We start from the raw sequence: 22686 nt of genomic DNA on the forward strand, positions 1-22686 counted from the left end.
GGTTCCCCATGACTGATGCACATATTATTAGGGTATTATTAGGCCGTTCGGATGCGCGGCAGCGACCCTGCACCTCATAACGAGGCTGTGCGTGCCAGCCGCCTGGCCTCGCCTCGTTTACTGCATTTATTCTTCATAAGCATTCGGAAAAAAACAAGGCGCTCCTGTACGCACGCCCCTCCCTGCGAAAACACACACACACACACACACTCAGCCCTCTGACACACCCTACGATCCCTAAGATGGCCACTGGAACAAAGAACGAAGGCAGCAACCGAGACCAGAGTTTGTTTCCATTTCTTCTGATCCAGGATCAGCTCCAGTTACACCAGTCATGACCACAAACCTTCATTTTAGAGAAAGGGAAAGAAAAAGAATTGAGACGTTACTGTAGAAAAAAAGTGCTGCGTCACCTTCAAGGATGAGTGTAATAGATAATCGAAATCGTAGCGTGTGAATTATCGAACCGAAGTGAGGGAGCGGGGCTTTAAATAAAACACCTGGGGATAAAAACGCTGGCAGGTTATTAGTGTATTGGAGGTGATGTCATCAGGAGGGCAGGCTGACCTCAGTGCTTGGCTCTGTGTGTGTGTGTGTGTGTGTGTGTGTGCGTGTGTGCATGTGCGCATGTTTCTCTGTGTTAGTGGGGACCCCACAAGGATATGAATATCATTTTGACCTTGAGGACATTTTTCATGTTCCACCCGACTAAGATATAAAAACACATTTGTGCGCATGCACACACACACATACACACACACTCACACACACACACACAATTCCTTTCTCTTTTTTAGTTTAAAAGCAGTTGCCCTCATGGGTGACCAGTCACTTGTCCCCAGAAGGATGGGACTGTCTGCCAGTTTTAACCTGTTGGGGACATTTATCATGCAGGTCCCCACAACGATATAAAAACATGCTAACACTCACACACACATACATGTACACACAATCTTTTTGGCTTTGGTTTTCAAATAAAAGCAGTTTTTAAGCATTTTTCCTTACCAGCCAGTTGTCCCCACAAAGATTAGGAATATCTACCATTTTTGACCTTGTGCGAATATTTGTCTTGTTGGACCCTACTAACATTTAAAAACGATCCTAAACATGCACACCATTTGGCTCTTTTTTTCTTCTTCTTCTTTCTTTTCTTTCTTTTTTTTTTTTTTAAATAAAAGCTCCAGTTTCTATGAAGAAGCTATTTTCCTTGTGGGAACTAGTCAAAGGTGCCCAGAAAGATAGGAATAGCAGACTGTTTTGACATTGTGGGGACATTTCAGTGGGGACCAGCAAGACAAAATACACAAGCTGCAGGTTTTATACCTAAAAAAAAAAAAAGTTTTCCTTGTGAATGGCCACTTGTCCCCACAAGGATAAGAATATCTGATGGCGTTGACCTTATGGGGACATTTGGCTGGTCCCCACAAGGAAAACTGCATTAAAAAAAAAAAAAAAAACCTTGCAGCTTTTATTTTAAAACCTAAAATAGCCAGAAGCTTTAATTTTGGTTCCTGAGGTTAAGGTTTGGGTTAGATTTAGGTGTAGGTATAAATCTAACCATATTATATTAGGTATGAAAATGCGTTAATAATTGTCAGTGGTAGGTCCTCACAAGGATGGTAAGACAACCGTATGTGTGTGTGTGTGTGTTGTGAGATACGAGACCTTGGCGGGCAAGCCCGAAAGAGATGGAGAGAGCCGAGGGAGGCTTAAACGTTCGCAGGGAGTCGATAGTTCACCGGAGCAGCTCGAGAGTGGGTCGGCGCTCGATGACATCATCATTAGCCCATCCTGCAGATGTTCGCTAACGCAATTGATTTTCAAATAAGTCTTCACGAACCGCTCATGTCGTTCCTCCATGTCACAGCTGGAGCCCATTACAGACAGAGATTTTTAGAATACGTTTTTATTATTTTTTTCTTCTCTTTTTCACCGGAAAGGCCACATCCAGAGTGATGAACTCCTCACGCAGAGTGAGGCACAGAGCTGGATGATGTCATGTTGGTTGTGTGTGTGTCATGGATGTGTGTAATAGCAAAGCGCTCGCTTTTGTGCCTCTTACTGACAGGGCTTCTCTCCTCTCACGTAGTAAGCTACCTCCTGTTTTCATATTGAATTTATTTAGCATCTACATATGCAAAAAAACAAACAAAAAACCCCCCCAAAACCTTGTAAAAGTAACAAAATCCAAACCTCTGTGTCATCATTGCTAGTTACAGTCATGGTTGTGCTATAACCTGTAAGTGCTATTGGCTATGACTCACCCTTTTTATTTTATAGCAATAAGCGTAACATTTTATTTTGCTCAGTATATCATGGTTTCAGTTCCGTTAGTGGTACCATTAACAATATTTGCGGGAATATGAAGATGGTATGCTTGTTACTCATTTTGATGGCGTGTGTGTGTGTGTGTGTGTGGGTGGGAGTCTAAATAAGACATGAGGAGAAGTGACAGCAAGTAAAATCACCTTGTCACTCTCGGAATACAATTACCTGAACTCGTATCTCAGTAATATAAGTGTTTTTTTTTTTTTTTTTTGCTGTAATTAATGAATTTGAGCCAAGCACATAAAGGTCCACATGGGGAAACGGATTTTTTTAAATAAAGCATTTTTAGTATTTCCTTCTTTTTAGTAAAAAAAATTATTCATGCCTAATCCTTTCCTGAATAGAACATAACGGTTCAGCTTGGCAGCACAGCCCATGATAACCACCCAATATCAGATTATTTATTTATTTATTTATTTATTTATTTATTTAATGTTCAGGCTGGTAGTAATTTCCTTCATCTTATAATTGCAATAATAATTTTTTGCTCAAAAGAATTTCAGTTAAATGCCTAATTGTATATACATGTAGAAAGAAAGGAATACATTTATAATTAATTTATAATCCATTATAATTATATTTAATGTTGTGGAACGTCCATGATACAAGTTAGTTATCTGTTATCTTTTATATTATTGAAGCCATATTCCATCATTCCCCTCACTGCCTTCTCTTGATGGGGAATAAGATGGAAAACAAAATCCTGACACTGGAGACTCCTTCCATAAATGTTAAATAAACGTCTCCTTACAGAAACCTTTGCCGCGAACGATAATTAGTTTTTCTTTTGTTAAAAAGCGTCACGGCTTTTAATCCGTTTACGCAGAGCATCCGTTATACAAGTCCTTGTGTAAGTTGTTGCTATAGAAACAGCAACGTATTAGAATGAGGTAGGGCTGGGCGATAGGACAGAAACATTGTATCGTAATACCTGAGGACATTTCTACAATACTGCAAAACGGTAGTAAATTCAACAAAAAAAAAAAAAACATAAAACTTTTTAAGATTTATTTAATAAGATTAAATGACGCCAAATCACTGGCTTCCATTCAGTACCATTTCATTTGTAATTATTAAAAACGTTAAAGAAATGACATCGCCATACCAATGATATCTCAGAAAAATGTATTGTGTAATTATTTATCACGATATGGATAATATAGCGATATATCGCCCAGGCCTAGAATGAGCATGTTAATATAAACCTTAATTCAAAAAATTTATTTTGAATTATAGCTGCGGTTATGGAATATGAATCCACATTTTCTGACCAATCAGATTTGAGAATTCAACAGCAACGTAGTAAAAGTGCCTGCGTATGTCCTATTTTACAGACTGTAACTCTTGACTGCTCTTATTTCTCCTCTCCAGCCGAAGCAGATCGGCGATGACTTTTGCGGCCTGGTCCTGAACCAGCCTCTCGGAGGGCTGCGGGTCATCGAGGGGACGCCGCTATACGACGAACGGACGGACGGCATGGCCTCAGTGGCTGCGTACACCTACGGAGATCATACGGTGGTGTTCGTGGGGACGCGAACCGGCCATCTTAAAAAGGTAAGACGCAAGAAATGCGATTATGTCAGTGTTTTGGATTGAAAGGTCCCGCAGTTCCACTGATTGATCAGATTGGCGAGGTGAACGTCGGGTCACCGTACAGAAGCACTTAATGAGAGCGTTACAGGTTTTTTTTCGGAAACTGATCCTCATACAAATCTGTGTGTGTGTGTGTGTGTGTGTGTGTGAGCGCAACCACAGGTGCAGTGTGTGAGTGAAAGTCAGCCGAGGCAGAGCGAGCAAGTGAGAATGTGCCAACGAAGCTTTACAGGGGTCGAATTGCATTTAATCCTATTATACCGCTGCACATGTGTTCCCCCTGCAATGGGATATACTGCAACCCACAGAAAGCATTCAACCTTCATTCCAAGATGCACGCACACACATATATATATACACACACACACACACACACAGACACACACACCGGGAGCAATAATAAAAGACCACCTTTATGAGTCACCATATCTGTGAGCAGGGAACAGCTGGGGATGTTTAAAGAATAATACGGTCACTGCTGAGTTTATGAAAATATCGCACACAAGTTGCAAACTGCATTTTTTTCCCCCTATGCACCGTCTCAGACTGTTGGCATTCAGGCATGTCAACGAGCTGAGAGAGAGAGACAGACAGAGAGAGAGTGTGGTGGGGGAGAGAGAGAGTGAGAGCAAGAGAGTGGGAGAGAGAGAGAGTGGGAGAGTGGCGGAGAGAGAGATATTGAGAGAGAGAGTGGGAGAGAGAGAGTGGGAGAGAAACAGAGTGAGAGGGTGAGAGAGAGAGAGTGGGGTAGAGGGTGAGGGCGGGAGAGAGAGAGAGGGTGAGAGAGAGAGAGTGGGGGAGAGAGAGAGTGGGGAGAGAGAGATATTGAGAGAGAGAGTGGGGGAGAGAGAGAGTGGGAGAGAGGGTGGGAGAGAAACAGAGTGAGAGGGTGAGAGAGAGAGTGGGGTAGAGGGTGAGAGCGGGAGAGAGAGAGAGTGGGAGAGGGTGAGAGAGAGAGAGTAGGAGAGAGAGAGAGAGTGGGGGAGAGAGAGAGTGGGAGAGAGAGTGGGAGAGAGGGTGGGAGAGAAACAGAGTGAGAGGGTGAGAGAGACAGAGTGGGGTAGAGGGTGAGGGCGGGAGAGAGAGAGAGGGTGAGAGAGAGAGTGGGGGAGAGAGAGAGTGGGGAGAGAGAGATATTAAGAGAGAGAGAGGGTGGGAGAGAAACAGAGTGAGAGGGTGAGAGAGAGAGAGTGGGGTAGAGGGTGAGAGCGGGAGAGAGAGAGAGTGGGAGAGGGTGAGAGAGAGAGAGTAGGAGAGAGAGAGAGAGTGGGGGAGAGAGAGAGTGGGAGAGAGGGTGGGAGAGAAACAGAGTGAGAGGGTGAGAGAGACAGAGTGGGGTAGAGGGTGAGGGCGGGAGAGAGAGAGAGGGTGAGAGAGAGAGAGTGGGGGAGAGAGAGAGTGGGGAGAGAGAGATATTAAGAGAGAGAGAGGGTGGGAGAGAAACAGAGTGAGAGGGTGAGAGAGAGAGAGTGGGGTAGAGGGTGAGAGCGGGAGAGAGAGAGAGTGGGAGAGGGTGAGAGAGAGAGTAGGAGAGAGAGAGAGAGTGGGGGAGAGAGAGAGTGGGAGAGAGGGTGGGAGAGAAACAGAGTGAGAGGGTGAGAGAGACAGAGTGGGGTAGAGGGTGAGGGTGGGAGAGAAACAGAGTGAGAGGGTGAGAGAGAGAGTAGGAGAGAGAGTGAGGGAGAGAGAGGGAGAGAGTGGGAGAGAGGGTGAGAGAGAGAGTGAGAGAGAGAGAGTGAGAGAGAGAGAGAGTGGAGGAGAGGCATGTAGACAGAGGAAAAGGAGACAGGAATTGCTGGGGGATTTTGTCACGCTGTGTATAATACGATAACCTCTGACACGTGAGAAACGAGTGTGTTTATGAGAACGAAACATTGCTCACAACTTCTCGCTTGAGCGTTCCCTATATTAGGTCAAGTGTGCAAAACAAAAAGTCTGACAGAAGATTAAATCTGCGAAATTCACTGTGGCACGCAGTAGAGATCGTTTAGAGACGCCGCCTCAGCCAAATTCTTTCCTTAATTAAAAGCACAGTTAAATCTAAATGAATTCCGTGGTAAAAGTTGTACTACAGCTGCACATTTTTCACTGAAGTTGAAGTAGAAAAGTATGAACTCGTCTTCCTGAGTTTCAAACCACACACTGATTTTAGTTACTCGTGGTAAATCAGTGCCTCTTTCAACAATGCTAACAGCTAACAAACGGCTTTCTCCCTAAGCTCTCAAATATTAGCTAGCATGCTAATTACAACCCAGTGTGAACTGGCTGAATGCTAGTAGCTAGTTGTTGATAAACACACGTGATCTTGTTCGCGCTGTCACATCTGTTAAACTTTGGATTTGTTAGGAATTTAGAGTGACTCCTTAAAGCTAAACGCTAAAAAGTCATTGCACGACTGTAAACATGCGACGACAGAGAAATGTAGCGTTTGAAAAATAGAAAGCAGAGATTTTTCTTCAAACTTATGAGGCGAAAGAAAGACATAAAGATGAAGTCCACCCTGAAACACATTAAATATGTTTGTATTTAAATATTTGTGACGTGTTTAGCTTAGCTTCTGGTGCTAATTTGTCGGTTGGTGCTATATTTTTTGTTATTCCTGTGAGAAGTTAGCGGTTTTGTGTTGCACTGGTGTCACTGTTATTGTTAGCACAGTTACAGTGGAGATGATTAAATATAGGAGAATTAAAATGTAACGTAAATGGTTAATCTGAGGGGGGGGGAAAATATTCCACAGTCTGAACAAAAGGGATAACGGTCAGGTTTCGCTGTTAGCTTGTTAAAAAAAAAAAAAAAAAAAGGGAGCGCTTTTGTTGCTCTTTTGTTTTTCTCACTCACCATTTTCCAGCGATGTTCAAAGTCATGTTAATGAGAAATCCAGCATAGAAGTATGAGAGACAACAAACACTCTCCAGTCCCAGAATGCAGTGCAACTATGCAATGCATATGTTCGGATTTACAGCAAAGGCGACCTACGAGATGATGAGTCCAATGGCGTTGGCGGCTGAGTTTATGAAAGAAATAAAGAGCCGCCGCAGTGTTCTCTTTAAGTAGAGATATAGTAAGGGCTCCTTGCTAATCCTACTAGCACTATTATCAGCAGGGAGTTTTTAATTTCATTTTAAAATAAAATTTGAATGTTGTTGAAAGTTATAAATGTGAATATGCGCGTTGTTCAGAGTGGATTTTTCTTGTGTTAGGTACAGTAACACATTAATTGCACTTTGTTATGCCCTACCTCTGGGTTTGAGGAAAGGTTGAAGTACGCTCCAAGTACCCAATTGGGAGAATTGAAACTTCCTCGCATTCGTTGCGCTCCCAGACCTCGGGGGGGTTAAAGGTCACCCCTTAGAGACGGGGCCCTGTTTTGTTTTACCGTTATTTATTGAGTTTTTGTCCCTATACATGGTGTAATACAGCACCGCTGCTCACAATCAGATGTTCGCACGGCCTTGACAGCTCTCGGACCTCATTCTGGATGTATTCTGTCGTCGTCTGGTTTAGAACAACCCAATTTTGTCTCGGCGGCGATAAAATCGCATCACATTTGGTGTATTATTTGCTATGATGATATCTTTTAAAGCACACTCTCTTCCATCATATGCGCCGTGGATTGAATGGGTGTCATAATAAACAGTCAATCTGTGGTTGAATCTTTTTGTCTGTCTGGAAAGCATGCTATCAGAATGGAAACGGTTTTTTTTTTTTTTTCTTTTTCGCCGAGCGGTCGAGTCTGCATTAAGGGAGATGTGGTGGTGCATAATTAATCACATATAGCTCCTTATCACAGTTACAGTGTCTGCAATAAGCTAATGTTGATGGATTGAGATTAATGCAGGCTTTGCATCAGCATCAGCTTTTGTGGGCACGAATTTATGGGCAAGCCTTTTGAATTCATCATGACTGTGTTGTACTGAGGGATCACATGACTTAAACACGATCTATAATGGTGTGCGATGCAAAAATGGTGCGATAATTCCAACCACTTCTTAGACGTTGTTTCAAATTTAACGCTATCAAGAATGCATCGCAGTTTAACTCAGTCAATTGTCAATCAGACCAAGCCTGTCTGGACCAGCCAATCAGAGCACGCCTATTGGAACAAACCAGTCTGAGCCAGCCAAATGGATCCATCCAGTCAGGGTCAGCCTATCAGGCCCAGCCAGTCCGCATCAGCCAATCAGGGCAATCCTACTAGGGTCACCGCCTATCAGGGCCAACCTAGAGGATAGAAACGATTCTTATTGGCTGAAGTTGACACCTAATGAAAATGAGAGAAAATAGCTATAGTGCGAGTATGTTTTCTTACAAATAAATTAAAAGTTAGATTAACTGTGTACCAACATTCAACAGTTTGTGGGTTTTTTAAAAAAAAATTTTTTATTTTGATTAGTGTAATATCACTAGAGTTGGACACCATGAAACAAATTTATTGCGTAAATATTTAACCCTCAGCAGATCTCACAAACTTGCAGACCGTTTTTTCCTTATCATATAATAATTATCGAGGCGTTTACTATAATCACCACGCAAAAGTGAAATAACGAGCACCTTGTTTCCGTCGTCTTGCTGCTATATGCAGGAGAAGAAACAACAAATCGTCTGAGCATGTATGAGTAAAATCTGCAGGGATTTCCCTTTCCAAAAGATCCAGCTGTGTGTTTGTGTGCATGTACGGCTCTGATTGGTGTCTGTGTGGGTGTGGCCACGATGAGGTCATTAATCTGCAGCTCAGAAGCTGTAAATACAGACAACGGTTCTCGTCTTAACATCTGCAATCAATAAAGCGATGATCGAATGCTATGCTCCCTTCTTTGCTAAGTGCTCTTCGGTAGTCTGGCCTGTGCAGATCGCTGCGATTATAAATCATGTCTAGCCAAACAATAACGCTGTAATAGCATTAAACTCTCTCCAAATGGTTCTCTAACAGCGTATTTGACAACATGCAGCGGTTTGGTGTGTTAATCCACCTGAAGGGCGCTGGTGCAGGCTGGGTAATTGCCTCGTAGCTCCCTCCTGCCTCTGGCTGTTTGTTTTGGCAGGAGAAGAAAGAGCGCAGGCCTTGCGGAAATCACCCATGAGCCGTCAGCGCTTCCTGTCCCTGCAGAGTGGTGCTGGAGTTAACAGGAGACAGAAGGAGACAGTTATCACACTCTTTTATACCGAACAGAAATATATTTTTATCGGCCTGGTCGATTTCTAGTCACACATTTTGTTTTGCTGCACTGTTTATAAAGTTCATATTTCATCATATCTCAATAATTGCTTGATTGCTATCATCATTATCATCATTATGATGACGTATTTCAAACAATACTGTTATGCCTTTCAAACTTCCATGGAAAAATCTTCTGGCAAACACATCAGATTTTATCAGAAGAAGAAATCTTGGTAGGCAGCTGGTTTTGTTGTACCCATAATGGACGCTATATATTTTTGCTTTCATTTGAATAGTTCCCTACAGTACCAACAATGCTATTCGACTCCCTACTGATAGTGGTGCCAGTGTGATTTTAGCCCTCGTTTCATCTCTACCTACAGAGAGCGATGCAGCGGCACTTTAGTCCTTTTTTCTGTCCAGCTCACTCACCTCCTCATCTGTACGCTCTGCTCAAGCTGATCAGCTTCCAAAATGTCAACTTTCATGCTAACACTGCTGTCAAAACCATTCCACTTGACATCGTGTAGGTCGCTAGCTTTCCAAGTCGAGTCTCTGCCATGCATAACTCGGCTCAACTGCATTCTACAGCCGCATTGCATTCTGGGACTTTGAGTCCAACATTTGCACATCCAATACAGCCTTTACCAATACTGGGATGTCGAACATCACATGGTAACGGTGAGAGAGAAAAGAAGCTGTTGCGCTTTTATGTATGAGAGAAAAACAGTGAAACCTGACTGTTATCTCTCCTATTTGAGATTGTCGAAGTCACGGGAATAGCAAAAACACACCACCAACCAACAAATTAGCGCCAGAATCACTAAACACATCAGAAATGTAATGAGTCTTTATTAGTCACATGTACATTGCAGTACAGTGAAATTCTTTTTTTCGCATACCCCAGCATGTTAGGAAGTTGGGGTCAGAGCGCAGGGTCAGCCATGATACAGCGCCCCTGGAGCAGAGAGGGGGTTAAGGGCCTTACTCAAGGGCCCAACAATGGCAGCTTGGCAGTGCTGGGGCTTGAGCCCCCAACCTTCCGATCAGTAACCCAGAGCCTTGCAGATCTGGGGCTTGACCCCCGATCTTCCGATCAGTAACCCATAGCCATAACTGTCAAGCCACCACTGCCCCCGTCAAGCCACCACTGCCCCTGTCAAGCCACCACTGCCCCCGTCAAGCCACCACTGCCTATACGGTGGAGAAACTAATAGGACAAGTGTGTAATTAGAACAATAAGGAATCGTAACTGGTGTCTTGAATCTACTAGGAATTAAAATATTTAAGATAAAAGATTTATTATAAAATGTTAATTCAACAATGCAAAAATATACCCTGCTGGACAAAAGTTTTTGAACACATGAAGGTTCTTAGGATTTTCCTTTTTTTTTTCTTTTTTTTTTACACTTTAATCACTATTATTGCAGCAGACCAAACAGTATGTTACAGAATAGCAATTAAATAAGGCACGTTCTTAATGTGACTCTAAATGCATGCTTCATTAAAGATACGAAAGGGTACTCAGTGGGTAAAGCTGCTGTGCCTATACATAAAATGCTCCTAGATTGCTGTAGAATTTAAAAAAAAAAAAGAAAGGGGGATTTCCCCTTCAGATTACTAATTACTACTTTAAAATTGCAGTTTGATTACATGCAAATTACAACTAGCAACCGGAAATTTGTTTTACCTGAAAGGGATGACAGCCGAATCGCAGGTGATCCTGTCTAACATGAAAACATATTTTTCTGGCAGTGAAAGCATCATATTTGGTCATTTGTAGCCTAAAATATCCCCATATTGCTGTTTATTATATAACTGACTATTTATATTCACCAGGCTTATTTCCATGTTCATTTGAAGATACATACAAGCTGTCCCAATTCATTTTTTTTTTTTTTTACTCTTGTACTGCATGGATTTGGTCCGTGTTGACGCAGCCGAGCCACTTTTTAGCCAGAACGGTGGATGTGTTATGATAAGCTAGGGCGAGATTTCAGTGGATGACAACAGCTAAATGCGAATGCAGGCTGTGAAAATCAGCGAAGGAACCGTGACAATGGCCAAAGCTCTCGAGATTGACTTTGAAGCTCCGAGCTCGCACAAATGGGTCAGTACTGGAGGAAGGCCAGGCTGAATCAGTGAAGCGGAACAAGGTGAAATTTTCAGAATGGATTGTACCAGGCTATGCCTAGTTTCACCTTTCTGTTTATATTTCTGTGGATGTCGTAGCCCACATCTGCTTTAAAATCCTGCTGCAACCCCCCTGCGGGTTCCTGTGGCAGGGCCATTTCTAACCTGAATGTAAAGCCAAATGAAAATAAATAGAAGTCGCCATTTCCCCCTGCACCTGCTTATGTGCAGCATGGCCACTACAGACTCCTCATAATCTCGCCTCTGGGAAATAAACACAAGGCTGTTGGGGACTTTTTTGTTTTTTTTTATGGAATTCTGCAGCTATGGATATGTGCATGTTTCACGAGTCTATATATCAGCTCGGGGTGTGTATGAAAGGATGTATGCGTGTGCACTTGAACTCGCCGTTTTATGTAGCGTTAATGTATAGTCTGTTTAACAGCTAAAAGGCTCTCGAGGTAGCTGCTGTATATCACCAGATAAAACCGACTCTATCGAGTCAACCTCCAAGCTGCCCTGACCTTGTCCTTCCTTCCTGTAGCAACAAGCGGCGGAAGCTGTTGTGTACTTTTACGAGACGGGCCATATCCCGCTTCACATAGTGCTATTACCGTTCCCGTGTTTTATAACGGTAAACGATCGGGTGTGATTTTCTCATGTAGGTCATGCTTCATGTGGAGCCCCTCTCGATAAAATGATGGAAAACCTGTGAGACCTAGATCTCACTGAAGACTCACAGAAGACATTTGGTCTTTGTAAGCCCTTTTCACACTTTGAGTCCTTTCCACCATCCGACTACTCTGGATTGCGACCCCTTCCAGAATATTTACTCTTAGTTTTCTGACAACACCAGCTACAATTCCCAGGAAATTATCACAAAGGCTTGTAGGAACAGAATTCAGTAACAATGCTGGGGGAAAAAGGATGTCGTATTTATTCCACGATGCACCAATACCTTTACACAGCAAATAATGTGAACACAAAACAGCAGTGAGGATTGTTGCATTTAAATACCATTAGATATGCAAAAAAAACTAGCTAGAACTTTGCAAATAAAGGTATGCTGATTTTATGAGCTACCAAAGTCATTGAAGATGTACAAGAAAACGTTTAGGAAGTCGGAGTAATTCATTGATTGGCCGAGTACACGTACAAGGAATTTGCCTCAGTTATTGAGCTTTCACCATGCATGCTTGTGTACACATTACAGCAAGAGGACAAGGACTCAAATAATATAATATAGCATACATTTAGTAAGCTCCCTGGACAAAACAATTGTCGCATGAGTCATTTCTTCACAAACACTTAGTTACGCCTCATCTTACCTTAATAACAGCTCTAATCCTGTCAAGTAAAGATTCCACCAGTGTCCTATTAATTTTAGCCCAATCTTCCACTCACTGGGTTGCAGTTCAGCTAGGTTTCCTGTTGAGGCCTCTTTCAGTGTTTCACCCGCTGTTTTAAATAATTGCACACGGATTTTATGGGATTGAGGACTGGTTAATTTGGAGGCCAGCCAAAGTGTCCCCATGTTCCATCAGGTGCATCAGATATTTTTCCCTACGCTGTCTACAGTGAGTGAGTAGCGACCACTATTGTTGTCTCTTGTTGATGTATAGTTAGGGGCCGAAGTTGTTGGAGGGAAATTGGAGAAACGTCTCCGCCATAGGATTTGTCCCCCTGGCTAAGTTGGACCTCACTTTGATAACCGGTTAATTCAAACAACCTGCAGGTCTCCTGACTTGAATATTATATAGTTGCACTGAGCTTCGTTGGGGTTTTATTGCATATAGACTTCTGCAGTAATTGACCTCTAAGCACTCCACACTCAACCTGTATTCGAATGCACTGCCCACAGTAGCATCTTGCTGTATGCTCGCATTACACTCATTTCCATGCCGATAAATCTTACGTTATCAGCGCTGGACTGAGATGAGCATAATAATGCAAGTCGTTTAAAATCTATTTCACTAGAATGTGGCAAGAGGGTTTTATTGTCTCGTTTTAGCATCCCAGCCATGTCTCCACGACAGATCAGGCCCTCTTCTCGTGTCCTTCACTCTCCACCCCGACATCAGTCTCAGAATGGGGTATGATATTCAGATCTGACCTTCGTTGGTCATCTTCAGATCTGCCTGTGATTGGCCGTCAAATGGAGCTAATTCCACAGTATAAATCAGAGAGCAGCGCGGCCCTGGAAGCGTCCGTTGGGGCTGATTTACGGGCCACCTCAGCTCTCGGCCACGTTTGATTATCGCTAAATCTGTTTGCTATAAATCGGCTGTCACGGGACAAGCCAGAGAGACGTGTCGCATTTGAAGCAGAGCGTCAGTCTCCGCATGCTCCATGCATGAAACAGAGGTTCAGCGATGCAGTGTGGAGGAAGCTGTCATGTTTTTATTATTGCGACATGACTTGCAGTTTGGAAGAAGACAACGCTGAACGCTTGATAGTTCCACATGTTGCTCAGATACAGATTTCGAACACTGGTTGTCGGAGAACTGTGCTATCTTACAACGTCTGCCAATAAACCGGATACGGTATTATACAGTGTGTTAAACTGCAGTATTTCACACATTGTAACACAAAATATGTTTCCTGCTAATAGTTTAGAGCTAAAAGATATGCTGTTTATATAGTTGGCTCCTCATGGATTCGAGGCAGATTTCTTTTAAAGCAGATTTATATTTTTATGGCGTTTGGCAGACGCCCTTAATCCAGAGCGACTTGCATTTACCTCATTTATACAACTGAGCAATTGACGGTTAAGGGCCTTGCCCAAGGGCCCAACAGTGATAACTCCACAGTGATGGGGCTTGAACTCCTGACCTTCTGGGATCAGTAACCCAGAGCCTTTAACCACTGAGCCACCACTGCCCACAAAGCACATATTTTCAGCATTTCCATAAGGGGAATGGGGAATTCCTGGGCCTGGGCTGCATATGTGCTATGTTTATGATCGCACTGTCAGTATGCAAATTAATAGAAGGTGACACTGTACCTGAAAACATTTTGCCATAGAAGATGTGTACTAAACTAGCTAGCTAGCTAAGTTTGCAATTGTCAGGTAATTGTGTGTTTTGACAAGATTTTCTGCTAGTACATAATAATTTCAATGGAAACTCTTAACGCTAACATCTCCCTTGCTAGTTAGCTCTTACCCTGCACTACAAAGCATCCAGAAGTCATTCGTTTTAGGTGAAGCGAAGCAACTGTTAGTGATGCAACGTGAACAGGGGAAATCGGCACAACAAATTTGAGTGAAGTTTAACTTTATGCAAATGACAGTCAAAGTGATTTAGCGAGTACCAATATGAGTGAGGGATGCCGGTATGTTCAGACCCCCCCCACAACCCACGTATTTGATTTACCTGAAACGGAAGCGCACCAATTTTCATCGTCCTTATGTCAGTAGATCAGGAACTTTTTAAGTTTGTTAAAAAGTTCCAGAAATCATGCAAAGCAGTTTTTTTTTTTGTTTTTTTTTTGGTTTTTTTTTTTAGGGTCATACACCATAAACAATGATTCCGCCCATGGATACATTTTATACACAGGCGTTTCGAATGGTTGGCTTTATATACATTCTGTAGCTAGTTTGTGTGGATATCACACTTGCTTTAAACTAAAGATAGGAACGCCCACACACGACCAGCGAAAAGCAGATTGAGAGATGCGAGGTGAAAAATCACTGCTGGTGTTACCGCGAGGTTAGTAATGGCAGGAGTACATGGCGGCTTTCTTTAATTGCATATTCATGTATATTTATAGCCCCAGTCATTTTTAATGAGGATGAAGATGCTTTTAGTCCATTTTAGTCCATTTACTTTCTCAGGCATTTCAAATTTAAATCTTTGTTAGTGTACATGGATTCTAATGTTTTAAAATGACATGTTAAGTGCTACTCTAACTAGCGGGCTGTTTTCTACCTTTTGACTCAGGTGTGTGTTTTTTATCAGCACATTGCTGATTTGTAGTGACAGTTAGATGAGACCGAGCCGGCCCGGGGTCAGAACCGCGGCCCTCTGCCTGCACAGTTTGAACTTTTAAACTGCAGTTTGACGCAGCCTCATCGATTTCAGACCTTTCGTCTTGTTAAAAATGCCATTGAAATGTCATTGGATTTAATAGAAACTCTTTCAGATTTTGACATTTCGCTCCTCTCTGCCCCGGAGACCAATAAAGCTTAATAAAGCTCTTAAACAGGCGGCCATGCAGCACCGAGGGCTTTGTGGATCCCGTTGCCGTCGGCGGTGATACTCACCTGTTGCTGAAGCTCCTGATTAGCGTAATTGGGTGTGAAATATTAAGGCTAGAAACTCTGCAAGGCAGAAAATCTCCACAAGCAGACTAAATGCCCTCGGGTTTTTAGCGCCCAAAGTTAATTGCTTTGTTTTGTTTAAAAAACGTCTCTTTTTTTTTTTTTGATCAGGCAGTGATGATTAGGGAACAAAAGCTGGTCCACTGTAGGTGAGGAGCTCTGTTTACGGAAGACTCAGACGTTTTTAAAACCTTTGCGTATGTTTTGTCTGTATTTGTTATTTTCAAATACCTGTGTGTGTTCACCTCTGTGTGACCCTAAACCTCAAATCCACTTCCCTGTGATGTGTTTGTCAGGCCTGAGGAGCTGAGGAGCCTGCATGTGTTTTACAGTGTGAACTGTAATCGGTAGGGATGCGTTAAAACTTAAATTAATTAAAGGATTTGGTATTTATTTGAATCAGTGTGTACTGCCACTGACGGTGCAAACGTTAGTAGAAACCGACATTTATTGCATAAACTATGAGAAGGTGAAAATTGCAAATGCAAAAACCACTAGCAAGTCAAAATATCTTGAATATGGACAGGTCTGTCTACTATTTCTTTTTAGAAATACATTTTAATAACATTAAAGCAAATTTAAGCTAATTAAGTCTAATTCTTGACGTATGTTTTTTTTTTTTTTTTTTTTTTTAGTAAATTCAAACTTGAAATACTAAATAATGGCTAATGCTTGAAACTTGCAAAATTCTCTGCCAACGTAATACAATTTTTTTTTTAAAGCTTGGAATTAGTAAAAAAAAACAACTAAAAAATCCCCAAAATTAAGCTGAATAATCTTATTTGTTTCATAATGCTCTTATAATAGGAAATAATGGAAAAGTGTGCATATATTCAAGGTATTTTTGTAACATTTATTCTAAATGGGTTACTATTCACTATGGATAATGACTACATTGAGCACAGTGTAAGTGTTGTAGAGCCTACATTGTGCACTATACACGTGAATCCAGTAACTGTGAAGGGACCAAAAGGTTTCGTTTCAAATCATATTATGATAGGCTTTTATTTGGCAACTAAATGTGAAACATGGAAACAGTAAAATGTGTGGGTTTTTTTTTTTGTATAAGTGGATAAAATACTAAGAATACAGAATTTCTCAGTATGACTAACAGGGAAATTAATTTTCTCAGCTTTAGTACTTTTTATTGGACAATCATTGGACGCAGCGTCTACTGTTGAGTCTACTGTCTATAGACAGTAAAACTCAAGCGTAGCGGAGAGAATACGATCCAGATGTTGGAAATGTTCTTTATCTGTCGTCTGTGTGTTGGTGCCAGATGTAGCAGCAGCCACTCTGATTAAGATGCTGCTGGGGGGAGTGTAGAGATGCAAGCTGCTGGAAAGTGAATAACAGCCCAAATCTGCCTATCGAAGAGCCAGGAGAGTCCAAGTCATGCAAAAGGCCTGGCTAGACAAACAGAAAAAGAAAAGAAAAAAAAAAGCGGAAGTGACACCAATTTTTCTTTCTCCATGGGCTTTTAGAGACGAAGTGCGTCTGAAGAGGAAATGTGAAAACGTGTAACTGCTGGCCACAGAGTCATCTGTCTGATTTAAGTGCCGGTGCTTGGCCCCCTTTTTTTTTTATGTCTCTGCATCCAAGGCTAATCACTTTAGCTGTGCGCCCTGGATGTTCCAGATTCACGCTGTGTTTATGAGCAATGCATTCTGGGATCAAGCTGTTCAGGGGCCACCTGCAATGTCGCTGCAACTTTTATCTGCTCGTTTCCTGTCATAATTTAATGGGAGGCTTGGTAACTTCGTTAAAGGTCAGGAAGAACAGGCGCGTGTGAACAGGCCCTCGGTGGGTAAGAGGGCAAATCTTAAGCACCTGCTCGTGGCTGGCAGAGACTCAAGATGCTAGCTACTAGCCTGTGAGCTGATCAGTGAGCGCCTCGGAGGCAATGATGGATGCGTTTCACTTCTCTTTCACTCCCTTACAAGTTGTCCCAGTACCTCTTTTTGCCTCCCTCATCCACTGAAAGTTTGACAGGAAATAATGTGTCATTTTATTTTCCCCCTTCTCTCTCTCACTTGTACTACTAGCGTACAACTGCCAGACACGTTTTATCATTCCGCGCCTGTGCGTGCTGTGTCGCGCCGCTTCTCAATTTCCGCCCGGACTAACCTCGCAGCTAAGCTCGGAGTCGTGCGCCGAAAAACGAGCCATTAGATACCTCTGTCTGCCTTTTCTAGCCCTGCTGCCACGCTGAACCCCAGCCTACGCAGGTATTAAAGTGCCTAATAAACTACACATTATGTCATCTGAGGAATGTACGTGCATTTTTAATGGCACAGAGAGAGAGAATAGGTAGCGAAGAGCTGAGACCGAGGGAGAGAGAGGGAGAAAAAAGCTTTATAGTCATTAGCCAGGCTGTTTGAGAGTATAGCGCTCAGTTGTTATGATCACTATATCAGATCTGCCATCGCTGTTTGGTAATTAAGCTCCTGCAGCATAGTGTGTTTTTCTAGTTCTGCGGTTCGGAGGCCAGCGGCTCTTGGGCGGTGTGGAAAGAGCCACAGCAAACGAGGCGGCTGATTTACGAGCATGGCGCTGTGCTGAATGAGCACTCTGTCCCTGCAAATTGCTAAATTGAGGGGGTCTTTGCGAATTCCTCCCATTAATGGCTTGCCGTCACATGTCCTGATTAGGGATTCGTTATTTAATAAAGCAGTGCACAAAGAAGAGCTATGTGCTGCAGAAAACATAAAGAGCAAATGCTATATCACTTACACACTTCACTGCTGTAAAAGTTTGGAATTCCCCCAATTTCAGTATTTGAATTATAATGTACTGAGAGGAGAAGACGACGGATGCATTGTTGCCAACTGTTTTTACAAGTATATCTACATGTATGTTTTAGATGTACTATTTACATGTGTACAGTTTCTATCAAGAATGCTGGCAAAATGAACTGATGATAGTGAGTAGTTGAACTATACACGATACACGAAGCAAACTGTTACCGATGGAATAACAGTGGTTGGTTGTTGGGATTAATAGTGATCAATGATTGGCTGTTGGAAACCGTGGTGATCAGTGGTTGGTTGTTAGGAACAATGATGATCAATGATTGGCTGTTGGAACCATGGTGATCAGTGGTTGGTTTTTGGAAATTATGGTGATCAGTGGTTGGTTGTTGGGAACAGTGGTGATTAATGATTGGTTGTTGAGATTAATAGTGATGAATGATTGGTTGTTGGGAACAATGGTGATCAGTTTTTGGTTGTTGGGAACAGTGGTCATTAGTGGTTAGTTGTTGGGATTAATAGTGATGAATGATTGGATGTTGAAACCATGGTGATCAGTGGTTGGTTTTTGGAAATTATGGTGATCAGTGGTTGGTTGTTGGGAACAGTGGTGATTAATGATTGGTTGTTGAGATTAATAGTGATGAATGATTGGTTGTTGGGAACAATGATGATCGGTGGTTGGTTGTTGGGAACAGTGGTGATTAGTGGTTGGTTGTTGGGATTAATAGTGATGAATGATTGGTTGTTGGAAACCATGGTGATCAGTGGTTGGTTGTTGGGAACAGTGGTGATTAATGATTGGTTGTTGAGATTAATAGTGATGAATGATTGGTTGTTGGGAACAATGGTGATCAGTGGTTGGTTGTTGGGAACAGTGGTGATTAGTGGTTGGTTGTTGGGATTAATAGTGATGAATGATTGGTTATTGGGAACGATGGTGATCAGTGGTTGGTTGTTGGGAACATCGAATCTGCTCTCTCAACTGGTATAACCAGCAGCTATGATGTGAACTGGGGAAGAGTATTGAGTGCAGACTAATGTCTGCTGAAATGTTAGATTAGTCACTAGGCTTTTTAAAAAATAATAAAGGGGTCTAAAGAAAATTCCCAAATCTCACTAAGCTGGCAACACTGGACAATTGTATGAACAATTCACCATTTGTGTAGTTTTCCACTGCATATTCAAAAGCCACAATGGACCCAAATTAGAACCAGCTGACCTTTTGTTTTTAGTTCTAGTTCACGTTTCATCGCTTGGAATCACTACCGGATTGGTTTTGGTTTACCTGAAGTATGCTGGCAACCTCTTAAGTGCGTTTGGGGTGCAGCAAACAGTACATCCTGAATTGTTTCACTTGCCTCCACTGTTGTAGTCTCACTGGCTGAGGAAATTTTGCACAGTGATGTCTTGGATATGGCAGACGAGTGCGCAAACCAGGACTGTCGTTTAAAATCCCTTTGCCGGATTTGGCCCATTTGGTGCAGGAGAGACCACAAGCATGATGGCGGTCGTTTACAGCAGCAATTGTGGCATCTGGACGTATGGGGATCAAGATTTGGCTGTTTGTGCTCTGTCGGTCTCGGTGTGTTGACGGGAGCTTTCGCGCCTGTCTGGCATGCCAATAATGGAAGGCAATCTGCTGTGAGTGTTTAGATATGGATACGGTTTGTCCAAGGTAATTAGCTTTGGCTAACTCAGGGGATCAAGTCAGAGGCAGTAAAATAACTGGAAGAGACAGATGGTGGAAAGCCTCGTCTCTCTGCTCTGCCCCCCATAAGACAGCAGCCACCACCAATTCCGTATCAAATTGGGAAAGTCCTGGTGCGGAATACGCTTTAGCCTGTGCATGAAGAAGAAACAATTTCATGAAATAACAGAGACTGAAATGGGTTTGAATTCGTGTCATTGTCCCATCAGAGTTTTTTTTTTCCACCTCTTTTTTTTTTTTTAAAATAAAGAGTAATGAATAATGAAATTGGATAGCTGATATTTCATTCTGTTTCCTTTCAGCCTTTCAGTGCTTTACAGCCATAGCGAAGCAAAACAGATTTTAGGGAACTGGAAAAAGCCACCGTTCAGTCAGTCTTTCTGTTGTTTAGCAAATTAAATGAGATTGAGAGACACAGAGAGAGAGACACACACACATTGAGACAGAGAGACACTGAGATAGAGAGATAGAGAGATATTGAGATACAGCTATTTTCAGATAGATACCGAGAGAGACTGACAGAGAGAGAGAGACGGAGACATCGTGAGAGCGACAGACACATTGAGAGAGACAGACAGCATAAGAAAGTGGAGAGAGACAGAAATCCGCAGCATCAACAAACAGTGTCTCCAGTGCGTTGGTTCAGTCATGTCTGGAGAGATTTTACAGCACCTCTTGTACATTTTGTTGAAAGACAGAGAAAGAAACGGAGAGCAGGATTTAGAGCGAGAGATAGAGGGAGAGCAAGCATGTGCGAGAGAGAGAGAGAGAGAGAGAAACGGATGTAGAGAGAGCTGCTCTGTGTCAGTATGTCCTTGTGTTTGATGTGAGGACTGAAGGATTGTGGGATTCGTATCGGAGGACTACAGGGGCAAGGGGTGAAAAAGGATTTTTTTCAGAGAGTCTTTGGAGCCAGGCACCTGGAACTAGGTCGTTTTTCCAGAAATAATCAGCGAGTGGAGGGAAGGGTGGAGGAGAGGGGTGGTGAGGGTTCACTCTTCTGCTCACAGACCCCCCCCCCATTCTCTCACTCTCTCTCTCTCCCTCCCCCTCTCTCTCTCTGGGTGTCTCTGCATTTCTGTGTCTGCACTATCTGCTTAAGTTCCACTCTATCACTCCATCTGACAGGCCGTAATTGATCTTTCACAACCGATGATCCAGCAACTCAGGTGATGTGGAGGAAATTTCTCTTTGGAACATTTATTTTTTTTCATCTGCTGATATTGGATACACGGCTCTTTTTGATTCTTTACTTTTCAGTCGAGGTGAAATTGACAGCGCTCATAAAAGACCTCCTCACTATTTTAAGATTTCAACTTGTCAACACTACTGATATGTTGAAATCCCAGTGTTTCTTTGCCACTCCTTTTGCAGTTGTTTTTTTTTTTTTTTTTTTTCCTTTTCTACTGCACATTCAAAAACAAGAGCTGGCCTAAATTGGGTTGGGCTATAGCTCATAAAATGTCTATTCTAACAAAAACCAAAAATCATTTATTTACTCCGGGTTGTCTGTAAGGACATTTATGGAAGGAGTCCACAGCGTCAGCGCTTTGTGACGGTCAGTAAGTTGTCCGAAAAGTCTTCACGGTGTGAAGGGTTCGTGTTTTTTACGGTTTCTTGGTAACACGACAAGCCACGTTTTTTGTCCTATTAACTTTGAGAGGAAAAAAAAAAATACAAGGCTGATGAAGGAACGACTACATTTGGATTAAAAAGTACGACGTTCATGCATAAATTAGAAATTGTAGTGGTACGAAAGGAATAAAACACTTCTGCATGTCCTCATTACCACCCCATCATGGATTATGTTCCTATAGCAGCATGCCTGTATACAGGAACGTAAAAGAACGACGTAAAGACTCCACTCACTTGTTCCATTTCTCTTACCAAGAAGGAGAACGCAAATCTCAATCCTCCCTCCACTTCAATCCATTTCCAGATTTGGATTTTTTTTTTCCGACTTTGATTCGTCCGGATTCAAAGAGAGAAAAAGAATCCCAATCATTCAGTACGGCAAAGCCGTCTCCTTTTGATAAGCTTAAAAGAGATTCACACTGGAAAATGACTTTCTGTCAAACGATGCCGCGTTAATAAGGCTCCAGGGCGCTGCAGCTTGTACGGCGCTAATTCCATGATTGTGGCACATTGTGGCAGCACATTGTCTCAGAGGGGAGAAACGGAAGGCAGAAAGCGCGTCTCAGCGGAGCACAATACCGCCGAGTGACAGCGCAGACAAAGGCAGAGTCTTCCGCTAACAGCGGCTGCGTGAAACCTGCTTCCTCTGGACGGCTTTCTCACTCTTCGCTATCTTCATTCGGCGGCGTCACCTGTGCGCGAGTCGGAATTATGCCGTCTGAGTTCACAATTCGCGTCAAGTGTGCATTCACACAGCTAAAAACGACTTTTCTTTTTTCGTATTCGCGCATGTGCGTTAAGGAACCTATTTAGGTAAAGCTAATTGCGACGGGAGGTAATAGTATTACGGAGCTTTTCCAGGATTTTGCCGGTTGCAGATGTCGAACGTTCGCTGTTGGAATGATATAAATGGAAATAAATCCATACACACACACACACACACACACTTGTGCATCACTCCAGATGCTAGTGGTGTCATCATGCCAGCTGTACGAGTGACTCTGCCTCGTTTGTGCTTCAAATCCATGCCGAGTGACAGTGACTTCCTTCAGTGAAA

The 22686-nt window shown here is 42.6% G+C and overlaps 1 protein-coding gene across 1 annotated transcript in view; it reads left to right on the forward strand.

Moving 5' to 3' along the window:
* Positions 1–22686, forward strand: part of plxna3 (plexin A3) — a 193602-nt gene that overhangs the window by 18901 nt on the left and 152015 nt on the right. Inside the window, exon 3 of the mRNA XM_053625650.1 lies at positions 3700–3882. Coding sequence (XP_053481625.1) covers positions 3700–3882 — 183 coding nt within the window. The remainder of the gene's footprint in view (positions 1–3699; positions 3883–22686) is intronic.

The sequence above is a fragment of the Ictalurus furcatus genome, chromosome 5 (genome assembly GCF_023375685.1).
Source record: "Ictalurus furcatus strain D&B chromosome 5, Billie_1.0, whole genome shotgun sequence".
Lineage (NCBI taxonomy): Eukaryota > Metazoa > Chordata > Actinopteri > Siluriformes > Ictaluridae > Ictalurus > Ictalurus furcatus.